Source organism: Bemisia tabaci, chromosome 5, assembly GCF_918797505.1.
Source record: "Bemisia tabaci chromosome 5, PGI_BMITA_v3".
NCBI lineage: Eukaryota > Metazoa > Arthropoda > Insecta > Hemiptera > Aleyrodidae > Bemisia > Bemisia tabaci.
Genome location: NC_092797.1, coordinates 43100474 through 43113542, shown reverse-complemented (window position 1 = coordinate 43113542; position 13069 = coordinate 43100474). Strand labels below are relative to the sequence as shown.

Here is a 13069-nt window from a genome sequence, read left to right as displayed (position 1 = left end):
TTTAAAGGGGTGCTTTTGGAAGAAAATTTCTCGAGGAAACCAATGGGACCACGTTTTAGAACCTCAAAGCTCTGTATAAACAAAGTTATATGCGTTTAAAGTTTCCAAATTTTGTCCGACTTCTCCTATTGACTCGAGCCACTGTGCGACGGTTGAAATGATTAACCTGAGTCTCATTCCGAGAACTTCTGCTCTGTTCATTATTTTCGCTGGTCTCTAAAACGAGCTAATTGCCACAAAAAATCACAAGTTCGTGGAGGCTCAAAAGCAGAGGAGACCGAATCTGCTTGGTTGGCTGGATGGCACGGCATGTCGAGGGCTTTCGTGCGCATGCTGACGCGCTAAGGAAAAATCGCCCTACGAACATTTGAACGTTGCCAGATTTTTTCTAATAAAGCATTAACTCTTTGAAAACTTGAAATAATTTTCCTCGAATTCATCAAAGAGGTTTATACTCGTCCTTTAATCTGGGATCTACATAATGTTCAAGGATAGAAACTCGAACATTTTCTCGGAAATAAATATTTCATCGGGGGAGTTTGGCAACATTCCAATGCTCATAAGACGTTTTTCCTAGGATTGTGGTTTCTCTGGCGCTGGTCTGGAGACGCACCACTCACTTGCGTCAGCCGAGAGACTGAAGCTAAAAATTGATAGTGGCGCGGCTGCGGTTATCAGTTACACATAAACCAGGGTTGTTGGTATACATCAGCAGTGGGCTCAGATCAATGTGTTAAAGAGTTTCTCGAGTACGAACAGAAAAGAGAAGAGACCCTCCATTGGTATCTTGGCAATGGTGGAAACTATTACTTCCGGGACTCCAACATTCAACAAATGGCCCACCTACTCTGCAGTGTTAAGGAAGAACGCCGTATGAGCCTTCAGGCGTTGCCAAATTTCCTTTCTTAAAACTCGAATTTCCTGGTAAAGTTATGAGTGTTTTCCTCTAAATTTTTTACATAAATTTGTTCGAGATCTCGCCTAAAGATTCTGAAAATTTAGAAGATAAATATTCATAATTTTCCTCAAAAATAAACATTTTATCAAAGAAGATCTGGTAACTCTCGAATGTTCGTACGGCGTTCTTCCTTAGCACGGCAGTGCTAGGCATAGGTGGATGACGAACACCGTGTTGAACGTTTCGCTCTGCAAAAAAGCCGAAGTTTGGTAAACTTGCTTGACTTATTACGTCACTTGAAGTTACGTGCACCTAGTACAGGGACATAGCGTGTTTTTTGTTGTATCGATTGATCTGCCATTTAAACCTATGGAAAATGATCAACAAAAAGGGTGTTTGCAACAATCACTTAATAATCGATCTTTTACTATAGCTTCAAATGGGGAAAAATCAATAATCGGCCATTCTCGCCTCGCCACTGACCTAGTAGATAGGATGACTTTTGGGCCCTTCTGAAAATTCACTTTATATCTGATTTTTACCCCCGGTTTCTTTTTACGTTGCTTCTATCTGTGGCCACACTCTCTGTACGCAGGCGAAGAGACAATAACCGCGGGACTCATTGTCAGCTGAGGAGAAAACCTTACGTGGAGGAGTCGTCGGAGAAAGATTTCCCTCGGTAGTATCTCGTGATATCTGCGCGACTGTGATGGAAAAACACCATATAAATATTCGTATATTGCCAAATATATCCCAAAAACACATTTATTTTGAAGGAAATACATACATAGTTTAGTAGTTTCCTTTTCAGTCTGTTAGACAAAACAGACAAAATTGCGTGCCAAAAACTCCAAAACATTCATATCAGAACATTCGCGAGCTTTTCGGAAAATTTGTTTTTCCCGGCAGAAATCTGTCAACATCAAGATTTTCGCACGGCGTTTTTCCTCAGCGCAGCAGTGCAGTTGAACGGGTCCGTTAGATTCACCGTTCCGATTTCCCATTCGGCCGCACTTAAATGAGAAAGAACTATCTTCGTCGTGGCATGGGCCCTGTCTTCTATGTATTCTTATGGATCTCAGAGCCTAGGCCAAAACGAGATAGCTCCTTTTGATTTAAATACGATCCATTTTCCGACGGGAGGCTGCACTGCACACCAAGCGTAACAAACGGACCGACACAGGCAGAGCGTAAATCATCGACTATCGGTATTTTCCCGTTTAAAACTATGGTAGCGAATCGATTATTAAGGTATACTCTGATGATCGACCATCGGTATTTTCCCGTCTGAAACATCGGTAAAGAATCGATTTTTAAGGTATACTCTGATGATCGACTATCGGTATTTTCGCACGTATAAAAAGTTGGTAAAGAATCGATTAATAAGGTATACTCCGATGATTGACCATCGGTATTTTCCCGTCTGAAAAATTGGTAAAGAATCGATTATTAAGGTATACTCTGATGATCGACTATCGGTATTTTTGCACGTATGAAAATTTGTCAAAGAATCGACTGTTGCGGTATACTCTGATGATCGACCATCGGTATTTTCCCGTCTGAAACATCGGTAAAGAATCGATTTTTAAGGTATACTCTGATGATCGACTATCGATATTTTCGCACGTATAAAAAGTTGGTAAAGAATCGATTAATAAGGTATACTCCGATGATTGACCATCGGTATTTTCCCGTCTGAAAAATTGGTAAAGAATCGATTATTAAGGTATACTCTGATGATCGACTATCGGTATTTTTGCACGTATGAAAATTTGGCAAAGAATCGACTGTTGCGGTATACTCTGATGATTGATCATCGGTATTTTCCCGTCTGAAACATTGGTAAAGAATCGATTATTAAGGTATACAGAATCTATCATTGAGGTATACTTTGATGTAGACTATTGGTATTTTTCCGTAAGAAACTTTGGTAAAGAATCGAATATTAAGGTATACTCTGATGACTGACTATAGGCATTTTCACGTATGAAACTTTGGTAAAGAATCGATTGTTACGATATACTGTGATGATCGACCCCTTATCATAGGTTTTTATGACAGATAGATCGACTTATCGCAACGTATGACACGCCACTGACGTGGAGGCGATGGAGAGGAGCGCGCGATTCAACTGTGTCCAGCTATTCGTGTTTCCTTTGACGTTGATCCGGGACTTTGCGGGAAAGGAGAGGGCGGGGGGTTTAAAGAGGGGGGTGAGGGGGAGAGAGGGGGGCGATGAGGCGATACGAAGTGGCTGCAATTGCGAATCGCGAGCCCCCTGTTTGTCGTTTAATTGCATCCCAATTCATTTACTTTCCGCTTCAGTTCTGCGTGCGGTGCGCCACTGCGCCCCTCTGCTCGGCTACGTGAAAAGTGACCTTAAGTCGGTGCAAGGCCGTTTTTTGGTCACGCTTTGAGTCTTGCGTCCTGCGAAGTGCATGCAAGCGCAAGGATGAGTCAGTTTCCAATGCACTCCACTGACTGTTGGTCAAGAAAAAAAGAGCGTAAAACGGAAAAACGTCGTAAACACCGGAAAAAAAAGAAAAAAAACACATTGGATCTAGAGTCCAGACTCTTGAAAACATTGACAAGAAAAAGTACTCTGGATTCAATCAGATTTAAGCTTAAATCAAAAGGAAATCCGCTCAAATTAAGAGGCTTGGTTCTTGATTTAAGCTTAAATCTGGTTGAATCAAGAGTATTTTTCTTGTCGATGTTTTTAAGAGTCTGGACTCTAGATCCAATGTGTTTTTTTTTCCAGTGAACCCCATTTTACAGTTTTTAAAACACTTCACCATAGCAGAAACACTTATGTACCCTGGAAAAATGTTTTTACAGAATTTTTTTGCAAATACAAGTGTTAAGTTCCAAAAAACGAGGGAACATCTTGATGGATTTACGGCGTTCTTGCTTAGCACGTCAGTACTAGCCTGTGATTTGTATCGTTGAATCCACCCCTGGCCTTGGAAATGTAAACATTTTGGGTCAAAAGACTGTTCTCGAGCGTAAGATGTTCATTGGGGCTGGTTCTACTGCTGTCTTGAGTATAATGATACCCTTTTCCTGCTCATTTGGACCTTAAAAGTTTTTTGTTGTGCATCCATGACGTGACCAAGTAAAAATTCAGAACGTGGCACATACTGCTGACATAGATTGAAAAAGGCTATTTCGATAAATTTGAAGGTGATTTTCGTCAATTTTCAATCATCCGACCGATTCCTCAGAGTTTATTGACGATTTCCCTGGTAAAAATTGGCAGTAGAATCTGTGTTCCAAAATACCATAGACCTACAGCCGGCTGTAAGCTTTCCAATAGCTTCTATAGCCGTTTATAGCCGATGGCGATTAAGCAACAGCCAGGCGATAAAGTGTATGCTAAACATTACTAATTACGGATGCTCGGACTTAGTGAGTTTTTCGAATACTGCTCTCTTTTTGGGCCGTAGTATCTTGATTTATTTTGCGAGGAAAGCTCCGTACTTTTGATGGATGCCTGTCATTACTAATATATTAGAGCGCTTTCAGTGTCGTATGATGCTGTGCAATACCTCTGGTGTGAAATAGTTGCTTCAAGCGCCGTGGCACGCTGCGGCGCGGCAGGCGGGCAGCCAGCGCGAAACGCGCATTGGCGCCTGCAAACCTAACAGGGATACTTCACGCGTTGCGCAATGCGTGAAGTATCCCTGTTAGGTTTGTAGGCGCCAGTGCGTCGCCGCTCCACGTTGTGTTAGGCTCTAATATTTAATCTGGCGGAGTCAGCGTTATTCAACTCATGATTTTGAAATGTTTGCACATCCTGTATGGATTATTCTCATTTTTATTCATGAAATAAAATATGTATTAAAGGAAAATATAATGTGTGTTCTGTAAATATTAAGGTGGTTCCGTATCAAACTTAATGATTTCCAAAGCACACGAATTTCTACACAATTTCTTATAGCCTTTTATAATCGATGGCGAAAAAGCAACAGCCAGGCGATAAAGTGTAAAGCCCGGCGATAGGAAGTATAGCCCGGCTGCATAATTTTTCATCGCCTCGTATAGCCCGGCTGTATGATGTTCTCTGCATTCTACAGCCAGCTATATGATTTTCTGTGGCCTTCTTTGCCGGCTATAAGAATTCCTATGGTATTTTGAAACGCAGCTCTTATCGCCAATCTTTGCCAGGGTTTTTTTACGAAGAACGGCAGATAAGTTCGGTGAAATTTTCCGTTCGGACGCTACTGGGTGCTCTCGCTCAAAACTTCATTTTTACACTAAGAGCTTGTCCGGTAACACAGCAGTTGGCAGTAAGAGCATCTAAAGTAACTTGAAGGGAAGAGCAGAGATCGCTACAGGATCCATTTCTGATTGGCTCATCTATATTCTATATCTTAAGCTATGAGCTTCATCGAGGTAAGAGAAACGAAGGTATGCTCCTCCGGTACAGACCACATGCGTTCGGGTTTATTTCCAATCTTGGAGAGAAGTTTAAAGCAGGGATACGGTTCAGCAATATTCGATTAATTCTCATTGTTCCCCCTTCCTCCATGTCCCGCCAAAACTTGAACAAAACCAACGCGACTGACCGTTGCACTGACCGCGACTGACCGGACCAGCATCCGAAAACTTGGAGTCCAATTGCCGAAGTTTGGGTCAGACTTCTGAAGTACTTCGGTATATATCGAAGAGTTCAGGTCACACATCGGAAGTACTTCGGTAGATACCGAGAGCTTCAGATGTCTGACCCGAAATTCGGCAGTTGGACCTCTTTTCGGATGCGTGATCCGAAAACTTCAGAGATCCATATGACCTCAACTTCGGGTCCCGTGCACGAAGTTTTTTTTCTTCGCGTGCCTACCGTTGCCACTTCTTTCCTTATCCCACGAGACCAAGTGCACATGCTCTTCCTCATAGAGTACATAGAGTCGTAATGTAAGCGGGTGAGCTGGCGCCACTTTTAAGCATTTTCCAGGTCCCGAATTCCGAGACTCCTGTGTGACGCCGGGTCACTTTTTCGATACACAATCGATTGTTTGCGATACGCGGGTACCCGGCCATCCGATGTAAACAAAGAAGATAGGAATCACCACGTATTCCATACCGTCATTTTGGATCGAACATGTATCGAAAAAGTAACCCGAACTCGACGCACACCGGGCTCGGAACTCGTCGAGCAGAACATGCCGCCAGCTCTCCCATATACATCACGACTCTATATACTCTATGCTCTTCCTACATCATCCATACGGGTCGAAGTGACAACGCGCCATTTGACCTTGACCCTGATAGGAGCATCCTAGATTTTGGAGGACGGCGAGGTCCCACGGGACGCGCGGTGGGACGAGGAACCGGAGCACCATCCACCGTGGCGTCGCGCCGCGTCGATGAATGGTGAGGAGTCGGAGACGCTCGCCGAAGCTCCAGTGCCACGGTGCCCGATTGATTGGCGTTTCCGTTCGTTGCGCCGCACAATGGAGCGAGTCAATAGGAGAGGTCGGACATGCAATGTTTTACTAGAACTGCAAATTTTGACGTTTATTTTGTCACATTTTAAATTTCAAAGGGTGCTTTACGAAGAAAATTTCACGAGGAAACCATTGGTACCACTTTCAGAACTTTAAAGTTTTGTATAATCGCAGTTATTAGCATTAAAGTTTCCAAATTTTGTCCGACCTCTCCTATTGACTCGATCCAGTGTGCGCTAAGCCGCCCGGGCCGTAGCCGCTGGGCCTTTTAATCTATGCAGTTTTAGGCGCGGCCGTCGCCTCATCTCCGCGTTGCCAACAGCCACTTCCGTGTCTCCCCCGGGCAGGGATGCGACATTTCATCGAATGGAATCAGACAGAAGGGCCTCCGAATAGAGTCCCTTTATACCGAGAGTCAAGACAATGCGAATCCATTTCTGATTGGTTAACCGGATTTTAGGCCTTCACAGTGTCACAAACGGGAATAAAGATTACATTTTCACCGATTGCAAAGATTATAATCTGGAACGGATCGGGGAATTACGGGTTCGGCAAGGAACAAACGGAATGAGAGAAGGAACGGAGAAAGGAATTTGAGAATGGGCCGATCAAAGATTAAAAAAAACGTTCAATTTCTGTAATCTTTATTCCCGTTTGTGACTCCATGAGGGGGTGTTGTCTTGACTCTCAGTATAAAGGGACTCAAAAGTGAATCGGAGCAGCGGCGTGGCGTGCTTTGCGATATATCGATTGATCTGTCATTTAAAACTATGAAAAAGGATCGATTTACAGGGTGTTCGCAACGAACACCTTAATAATCGATTATTTATCATAGTTTCAAATGGGGAAATATCGATAGTCGATCATTCGCGCCTCGCCGTTAGATTGGAGTGATCTAGAGACCGAGGGCTAAAACGAACAATACCGCCTACCCGACAATTTTGCCGAAAAGAGTTAGCAACTTTGCTGAATTCTACAGTATGTTTTAAATTTAAAACAAGCTGAAAATTCTGGTTTTTTTCCAAGTCTTTGCCTGAGCGCTTTAATGACACTGTATGTGGTGTGTGGCGTATGAAAAAAATGTAAATCTAACCTTTGAAATTAAAAAATTACTAAGTTTCCTCTTCGTTCTGCAAACTCGTCAGTTTGCAGATAGGCGATTTTGTTCGTTAAACATCGATATAAACATTCAAACGTTGCCAAATTTAAGCTTAAAAAATAATTATTAACGCCGATATGGTGCCTTGACTTAAAGGAGAAAAAAGTATTTTTCAGGAAAGTTGTGAACACTCTTCATTGAAATTTACGGACACTTCAGTTTACTTACAAACGAAATTCTCTGAAAATTTGAGAGACAAATATTAAAAAATGTTCCAAAAATTCGTGGTTCGTCGAAGGAAGTTTGGCAACGTCTGAAAGCTCATACGGCGTTTTCCCTTAGAACGGCAGTATATGGGCCGTTTCATTGAGGAGCTATTATGTTGAATTCCCCGAGTTTATGTTTGGAGGGGGGTGGGAAGGGGATGCGAATTTATGTAAAAAGTAAGGTATAAAAACCCCGTTTGAGATGATCTGTCATTTTTGCTGAAAGCGCGGAATAAATAATTCCCTATTCTCCACAAACGGCGAAAACGGACACGTTATACCTAAAACGGGCTGTAGCAGCAATAATGATAAAAAGTATAAGAACAACTGGTGGGTAACAAATGTATGTGCTGAGTGTTTCAGTCTGCAGGGGTGGGTGCCTTTAAAGAGATATTATAGACACTGGGTTTCATGGAAACCTTAAGAACCAATAAATGGTGGCGACCATGGGTGGAAGGGGGTTGTTGCCAAGCTTAGACATTATGCTGTCGACCGAGCAATCGTACACTGCCGTGCTAAGGAAAAACGCCGTATGAGCCTTCAGGCGTTGCCAAATTTCCTCTGGCCAATCACTAATTTTCAAGAAAATTTATGAATATTTTTCTGCCAATTTCTCAGATAATTTTGTTTGCAATTTGATCTAAAGTGTCTGAAAAATTCAAGGAAAAAGTTTCATAATTTTCCTCAAAAATAAACATTTTATCGAAGGAAATTTGGCAACTCTCGAATGTTCATACGGCGTTCTTCCTTAGCACGGCAGTACAGGTCAAGGTTGAGATTTTTCCGAACGTGATATTCAAAATTGGTTTCAAAACTGAATATAAATAACCTGATCGTGTAATTTGAGTACAGTTCCCGATAACACGAGTAGATAATTCTTAGTCATTTTTCAATGCAATTTTACAAATTTGTTGGTCTCTAGCAGCTTTCAAAAAAATTTCCCACATCACACTGATGTCCGGTAGTATATGTATTAATACTAAATAATCCGCCAAGAAACAGTTTTAAATGCGATTTTAATAAAAGGATCGATTTTTTTCAAAAAAAACTAGTAAAAGCTGCTATGTTAAAACTTTAAAATATGTTTTTAAAAAAAACTCACGTTTTCACTGAGAGATTATAAGTCGATCATATAATCTCTGAGTGAAAGCGTGAGTTTTTTTAAATATTTTAAAGCTTTAGTTTTAAATGACCTCGATGAATGTGCGCTGCGAGTGAAAATCGCAAACGCAAATCGACCGACAAAACATCATTTTGTTTTCGGTCGTCTAGTGAGGACCGAAACTCATTTTTAATACCTTGAATTTAAACATACCAGAGGAGATAACCTGCGAAAAATTATTTCAAGGATACGGCTTGTTTACTTTATATTCCATTTGGTTCGTTTTCGAATCATGAGCATTAATCAAAATTAGTATTCAGAAATTTCAAAGAGAGAAAACAATTTTAATTTCATAAATCAATAGAAAAAAATTACAATAATAGTTAGTTTGTTACCAGAAAAAGAGTAACATTCGGTTAAAAAGTCCTTGAATTGTTTAGTAAAAGGTAAAATATTGATACATCGGACGAAATAAAGCTCTTCGTCAAAAATATTTTTGAATATAAAAAAAAATTAAATTGTTTTAAAGAAGATAAAAAACAAGACACTGTTCCACCACTATAGAAACACTGTTAAAAAAAATGGGTTTCGGAAAATGCGCTATAGTAAATTTTTAGCCCAGTAGTGTTCAAAACTTAGTAAAGGATGAATGGCACCCTGGTTAACAATTTACATTTATGGTTGATATTAACTTTTAACATGGCGCGGCGAAGAGGAGGGGGGGGGGGGGCGTAATCTTCAGGGAAGCTAGGATTATTTCGAACCTTTGAATACACTTCTATTTCGAAAATAGAGTTGAAACAATAAACTTTAAAATAAAATAAAATAAAATAAAATAAAATAAAATAAAAAAACAGTAACGAACGAAAACTCAAAAAGGGATAAAAATAGGAAGTTCTGGTACAAACTAAAATTTTATAAAAAAACTATTATAAAAATTCAGGAAAAGTTTTTCTAGGATATGCACCGTTGTAAGCGATTTAACGTTGCAGTATTCAGAACTTTGAGATCGTAAGTGGGCACGTAGTTAACTATTAGCTCCTTAACATCGAAAGGCAAGTCCGAAAAGTCTTCAAAATAGAAACTATAAAGTCTAATACCCTGGGCCATGAGGTCGTTTCTACGACAGAATTTTTCAACTTTGCTGAGGATGATGGAAGAGTATATTGGGAACGACTTTCTTAGCTGTTGAGATATGTTACCGTTCAAGAGCGAGGCGAAGCCAGGGTTCCTCGAGTAGTTCGCAATTCGATTCTCATCTCGGGCTAGAACATCGTACAACGTCAAATCCGTGTTACCAATTCGCTCCTCTTTAAGAAATACAATTTCTTCCTTGCACAGTTTCTGATAATCGTCCCAGCGCACGCATCCAAGCGGTACGTATCTTTCCTCCCAAAGGGCAGCAATGCGCTCATCCGACACCTCGCAAATTCCACAACAACTTATCCTCAATAAGTATTTCGCGTACATGTTTTCGTGATAAATATCATGGCCGAATGATCCACGAGCTAATAGATGTTCGAACGACTGGCTGCGATCAAATTGGGGGAAACTATAATCCAACAAAGTACGAAATATAGATTCAGAGGACATCCAGAAATTTTTGACAGCTAAATAAGAAAATGATCTTGCGTCAAGGCATACTTTCGAGTCGAAAAGAGCTCCGTAATCAACCAAAATATCGAAGGATTGTCTGTCATTTCTTGCCACTGCGTAAAATATGAGTGGAAGATCCGCAAGTTCTGTCACTGAGCTATTGATAAGCCCTCGATCAATCAACCTAGGGTCATTTTCCCGATTATGCTTGCTTCCTTTGCTGATATATAGCAAGAGGGAACCACGAGGAAGTAATTCCATGTCTCCATTCTCTGATGCTGGCAAAATGTTGTAAAATAGACATTTCATGTCATCATACTCTGATCCTGACAAACTCTTGCCCAATATAATTTCATCAGATCTGTGACTGGGTAGAAAAGGAGTATTCTTTGCTGTTACGAAAGAAGTGTCTACACGAGCACCATGCAGTAGAAGAATTTCTAGAATCGAAGGATCTCCCGCGAAAATGGCTCCAAACGGCAGTTCTGGGTAATTAGATATATTTGCTCCATTTTCGATCAGACATTTCAGTGTGCGTCGGTTCCCCATTATGACTGCAAAAAAACTGGGGGTCTGTCCATCCCCATCGAGAGAGTCGACTTTAGCACCGTGCTTCAGTAGGTATTCGATCATGTCCTCATCCGCGAATGCAGCCGCTAAATGAAGCAAAGTGCATTCTGAATCGAGAAATGGCGGTTTCCAAAGTTGATCTATGAAGGATGCATTCCTCCTTAGGAAGTACTCTACGATTCTTATGTCACTTTTGTGGACGGCTGCAAAAATCAACTCAGTTTCGTTTTCGTGCCCCAAATTTTCCCAACTCACTGAAAGTTCATGCCGACCAACTATTCTAAACAAAATTCTGTATGCATTTTTGTAAGTTAGCAGCGCGAGTAGGAGAGCTCTCCGATTGAACGCTTCTGAGAAACTTGGCTTATGCGTCAGGATCATATCAGTTAGGGTTCCGTCCGTTTCGAGGACAGCATGGAGGAAGATACTTTTCTTTTCATTGTTGATGAAATACACGGTGTTAACGTCGGCTCCAGATCTTAGTAAAACATCTGCGACTTCGTAATGGCCGCGCTGAACAGCGATGAGTAAGGGAGAAAACGTGAAGGTACGTCCTAGATGACGCTCCATCACTCTGGCGTTGACGTCAGCCCCGTGACGTAGGAGCAACTCCACAGTGTCTTCGTGTCCTTTAAGCACTGCTAGATGGAGGGGCGTTAGACTATCTTCTCTCTGAATTTTATCCTGAAAATTTTCATCCACAGCCATGGGTTCGTCTTCGCAATCCAGGAGGATAGTTTCGAATTGTCCACTTTCAGCATTACGAGGAATCAACTGAGTTTGCCCGGTTAAAAATTTCACAACTCTCGCGTGGACGTTGGCACCGAGCTCCAAGAATATTTCGGCTAACTCTAAGTGTCCTTTGCGGACAGCGATGTGCAACGGGGTTGAGCCGTCGGATCGAGGCGAATCGATTCCGGAACAATACTTGAATTTTAAAAGGAACTCGACGAGATCCACGCGGTTTCTTTTCGCCGCATAGTGGAAAATTGTTCCGCCTTTCCGATGCCCGTAAGTTAACTTCGTGCCTTGGTCCCAGAAACGCCTAAAAAATTGGAGATGTATCTCGTCAAGAGGGACGGCACGGCGTCCACTAATTTTTCCCGCGTGAATCTCGCAATTAGAGAACCGAATGCGTCTCAAAATGTCTTCGTTTACAATTAATCTGATACCTAAATCGTCGATTCTCAGAGTGCCTTCGACCAATGTGACTTGCTCGCAAAACCTATTCGGTAGATCTTCATTATTTACCGAGATTTGTAATTTTGTTTTCGAGAAGAAAGTGTAAACTTTCTCGAGGACTTTCCCCGAGGCGTGCTGCATGAATTCGTTGGGGAATAAGACGTGGTGGCATTTTGAAACAGGAACGGAGGGATCTGACTCCTCTACTTCCGGACTTAATAAGAAAATTATACAATCTACTTTGGTATTGTTTGTCGGCATTTCGGTTTGGCGAGATATCGTGTGCCTCAGGATAGTTAAGGCGCCCAACTGCAACAAAAAAAAATAAATAAATAAAAAAACCTTGGGTGAAAAGAAAGAGCGTGATAAAAAATTCGAACGAAGTCACTACTTTATATAGCCTCTCTTGACTTCCCAATTTTTCATTTGAACATTTTTCAAATTGAAACATTCCTTTCATCTTCAGATCATATTACTTTGTCAGGGTTGCCACAGAAAGTAGACAGTTAAATTCCCTGACCTTTCCCTGATTTCTCTGACACATTTTGGTGAAATTTCCTAACGGTTGAACAAATGTCAGATTTTTAAAAAGGAATAGATTTCAGGCAAAATTTGTTGTCCTCGACGTCAAACCCATTCGAGAATGCTAATAAAGGCGACTCAACGATTTTTCCCTGGAATTTTCATCATTTTCCTTGACATTTCCAGATTTTTCCTGGCTTTTTAAAATTCCCTGACATTTCCCGGGCTTCCCTGACAGTGGCAACCCTGCTTTGTGATATAAAATCGTAAGGGTAGCATGTCAAGCTGAGGGTGTCAAAGTGTGACACCACTTTCTCCTTTCCGCTTCATCTCCGGTGTCCAGTGGCGATTTTTCAAGTTGGAAACACTGTTTTCTTCAATTTAAAT

The 13069-nt window shown here is 41.3% G+C and overlaps 2 protein-coding genes across 4 annotated transcripts in view; one reads left to right on the top strand and one right to left on the bottom strand.

Moving 5' to 3' along the window:
• The window catches only part of LOC109031437 (uncharacterized), an 89957-nt gene that overhangs the window by 38128 nt on the left and 38760 nt on the right, over positions 1 to 13069 (bottom strand). Inside the window, exon 4 of one of the 3 annotated variants that reach the window (XM_019042974.2) lies at positions 9136 to 12469. The exons of the other annotated variants lie outside the window; for them this stretch is intronic. Within the exon in view, the coding sequence (XP_018898519.2) occupies positions 9767 to 12421 (2655 nt within the window). The 5' untranslated portion in view covers positions 12422 to 12469 and the 3' untranslated portion in view covers positions 9136 to 9766. Of the gene's footprint in view, positions 1 to 9135; positions 12470 to 13069 lie in introns of those variants that run through there. 3 annotated transcript variants of the gene reach the window in all.
• LOC109031476 (long-chain fatty acid transport protein 1) overlaps positions 1 to 13069 on the top strand; it is a 76225-nt gene that overhangs the window by 26513 nt on the left and 36643 nt on the right. The gene's annotated exons all lie outside the window — the stretch shown is intronic.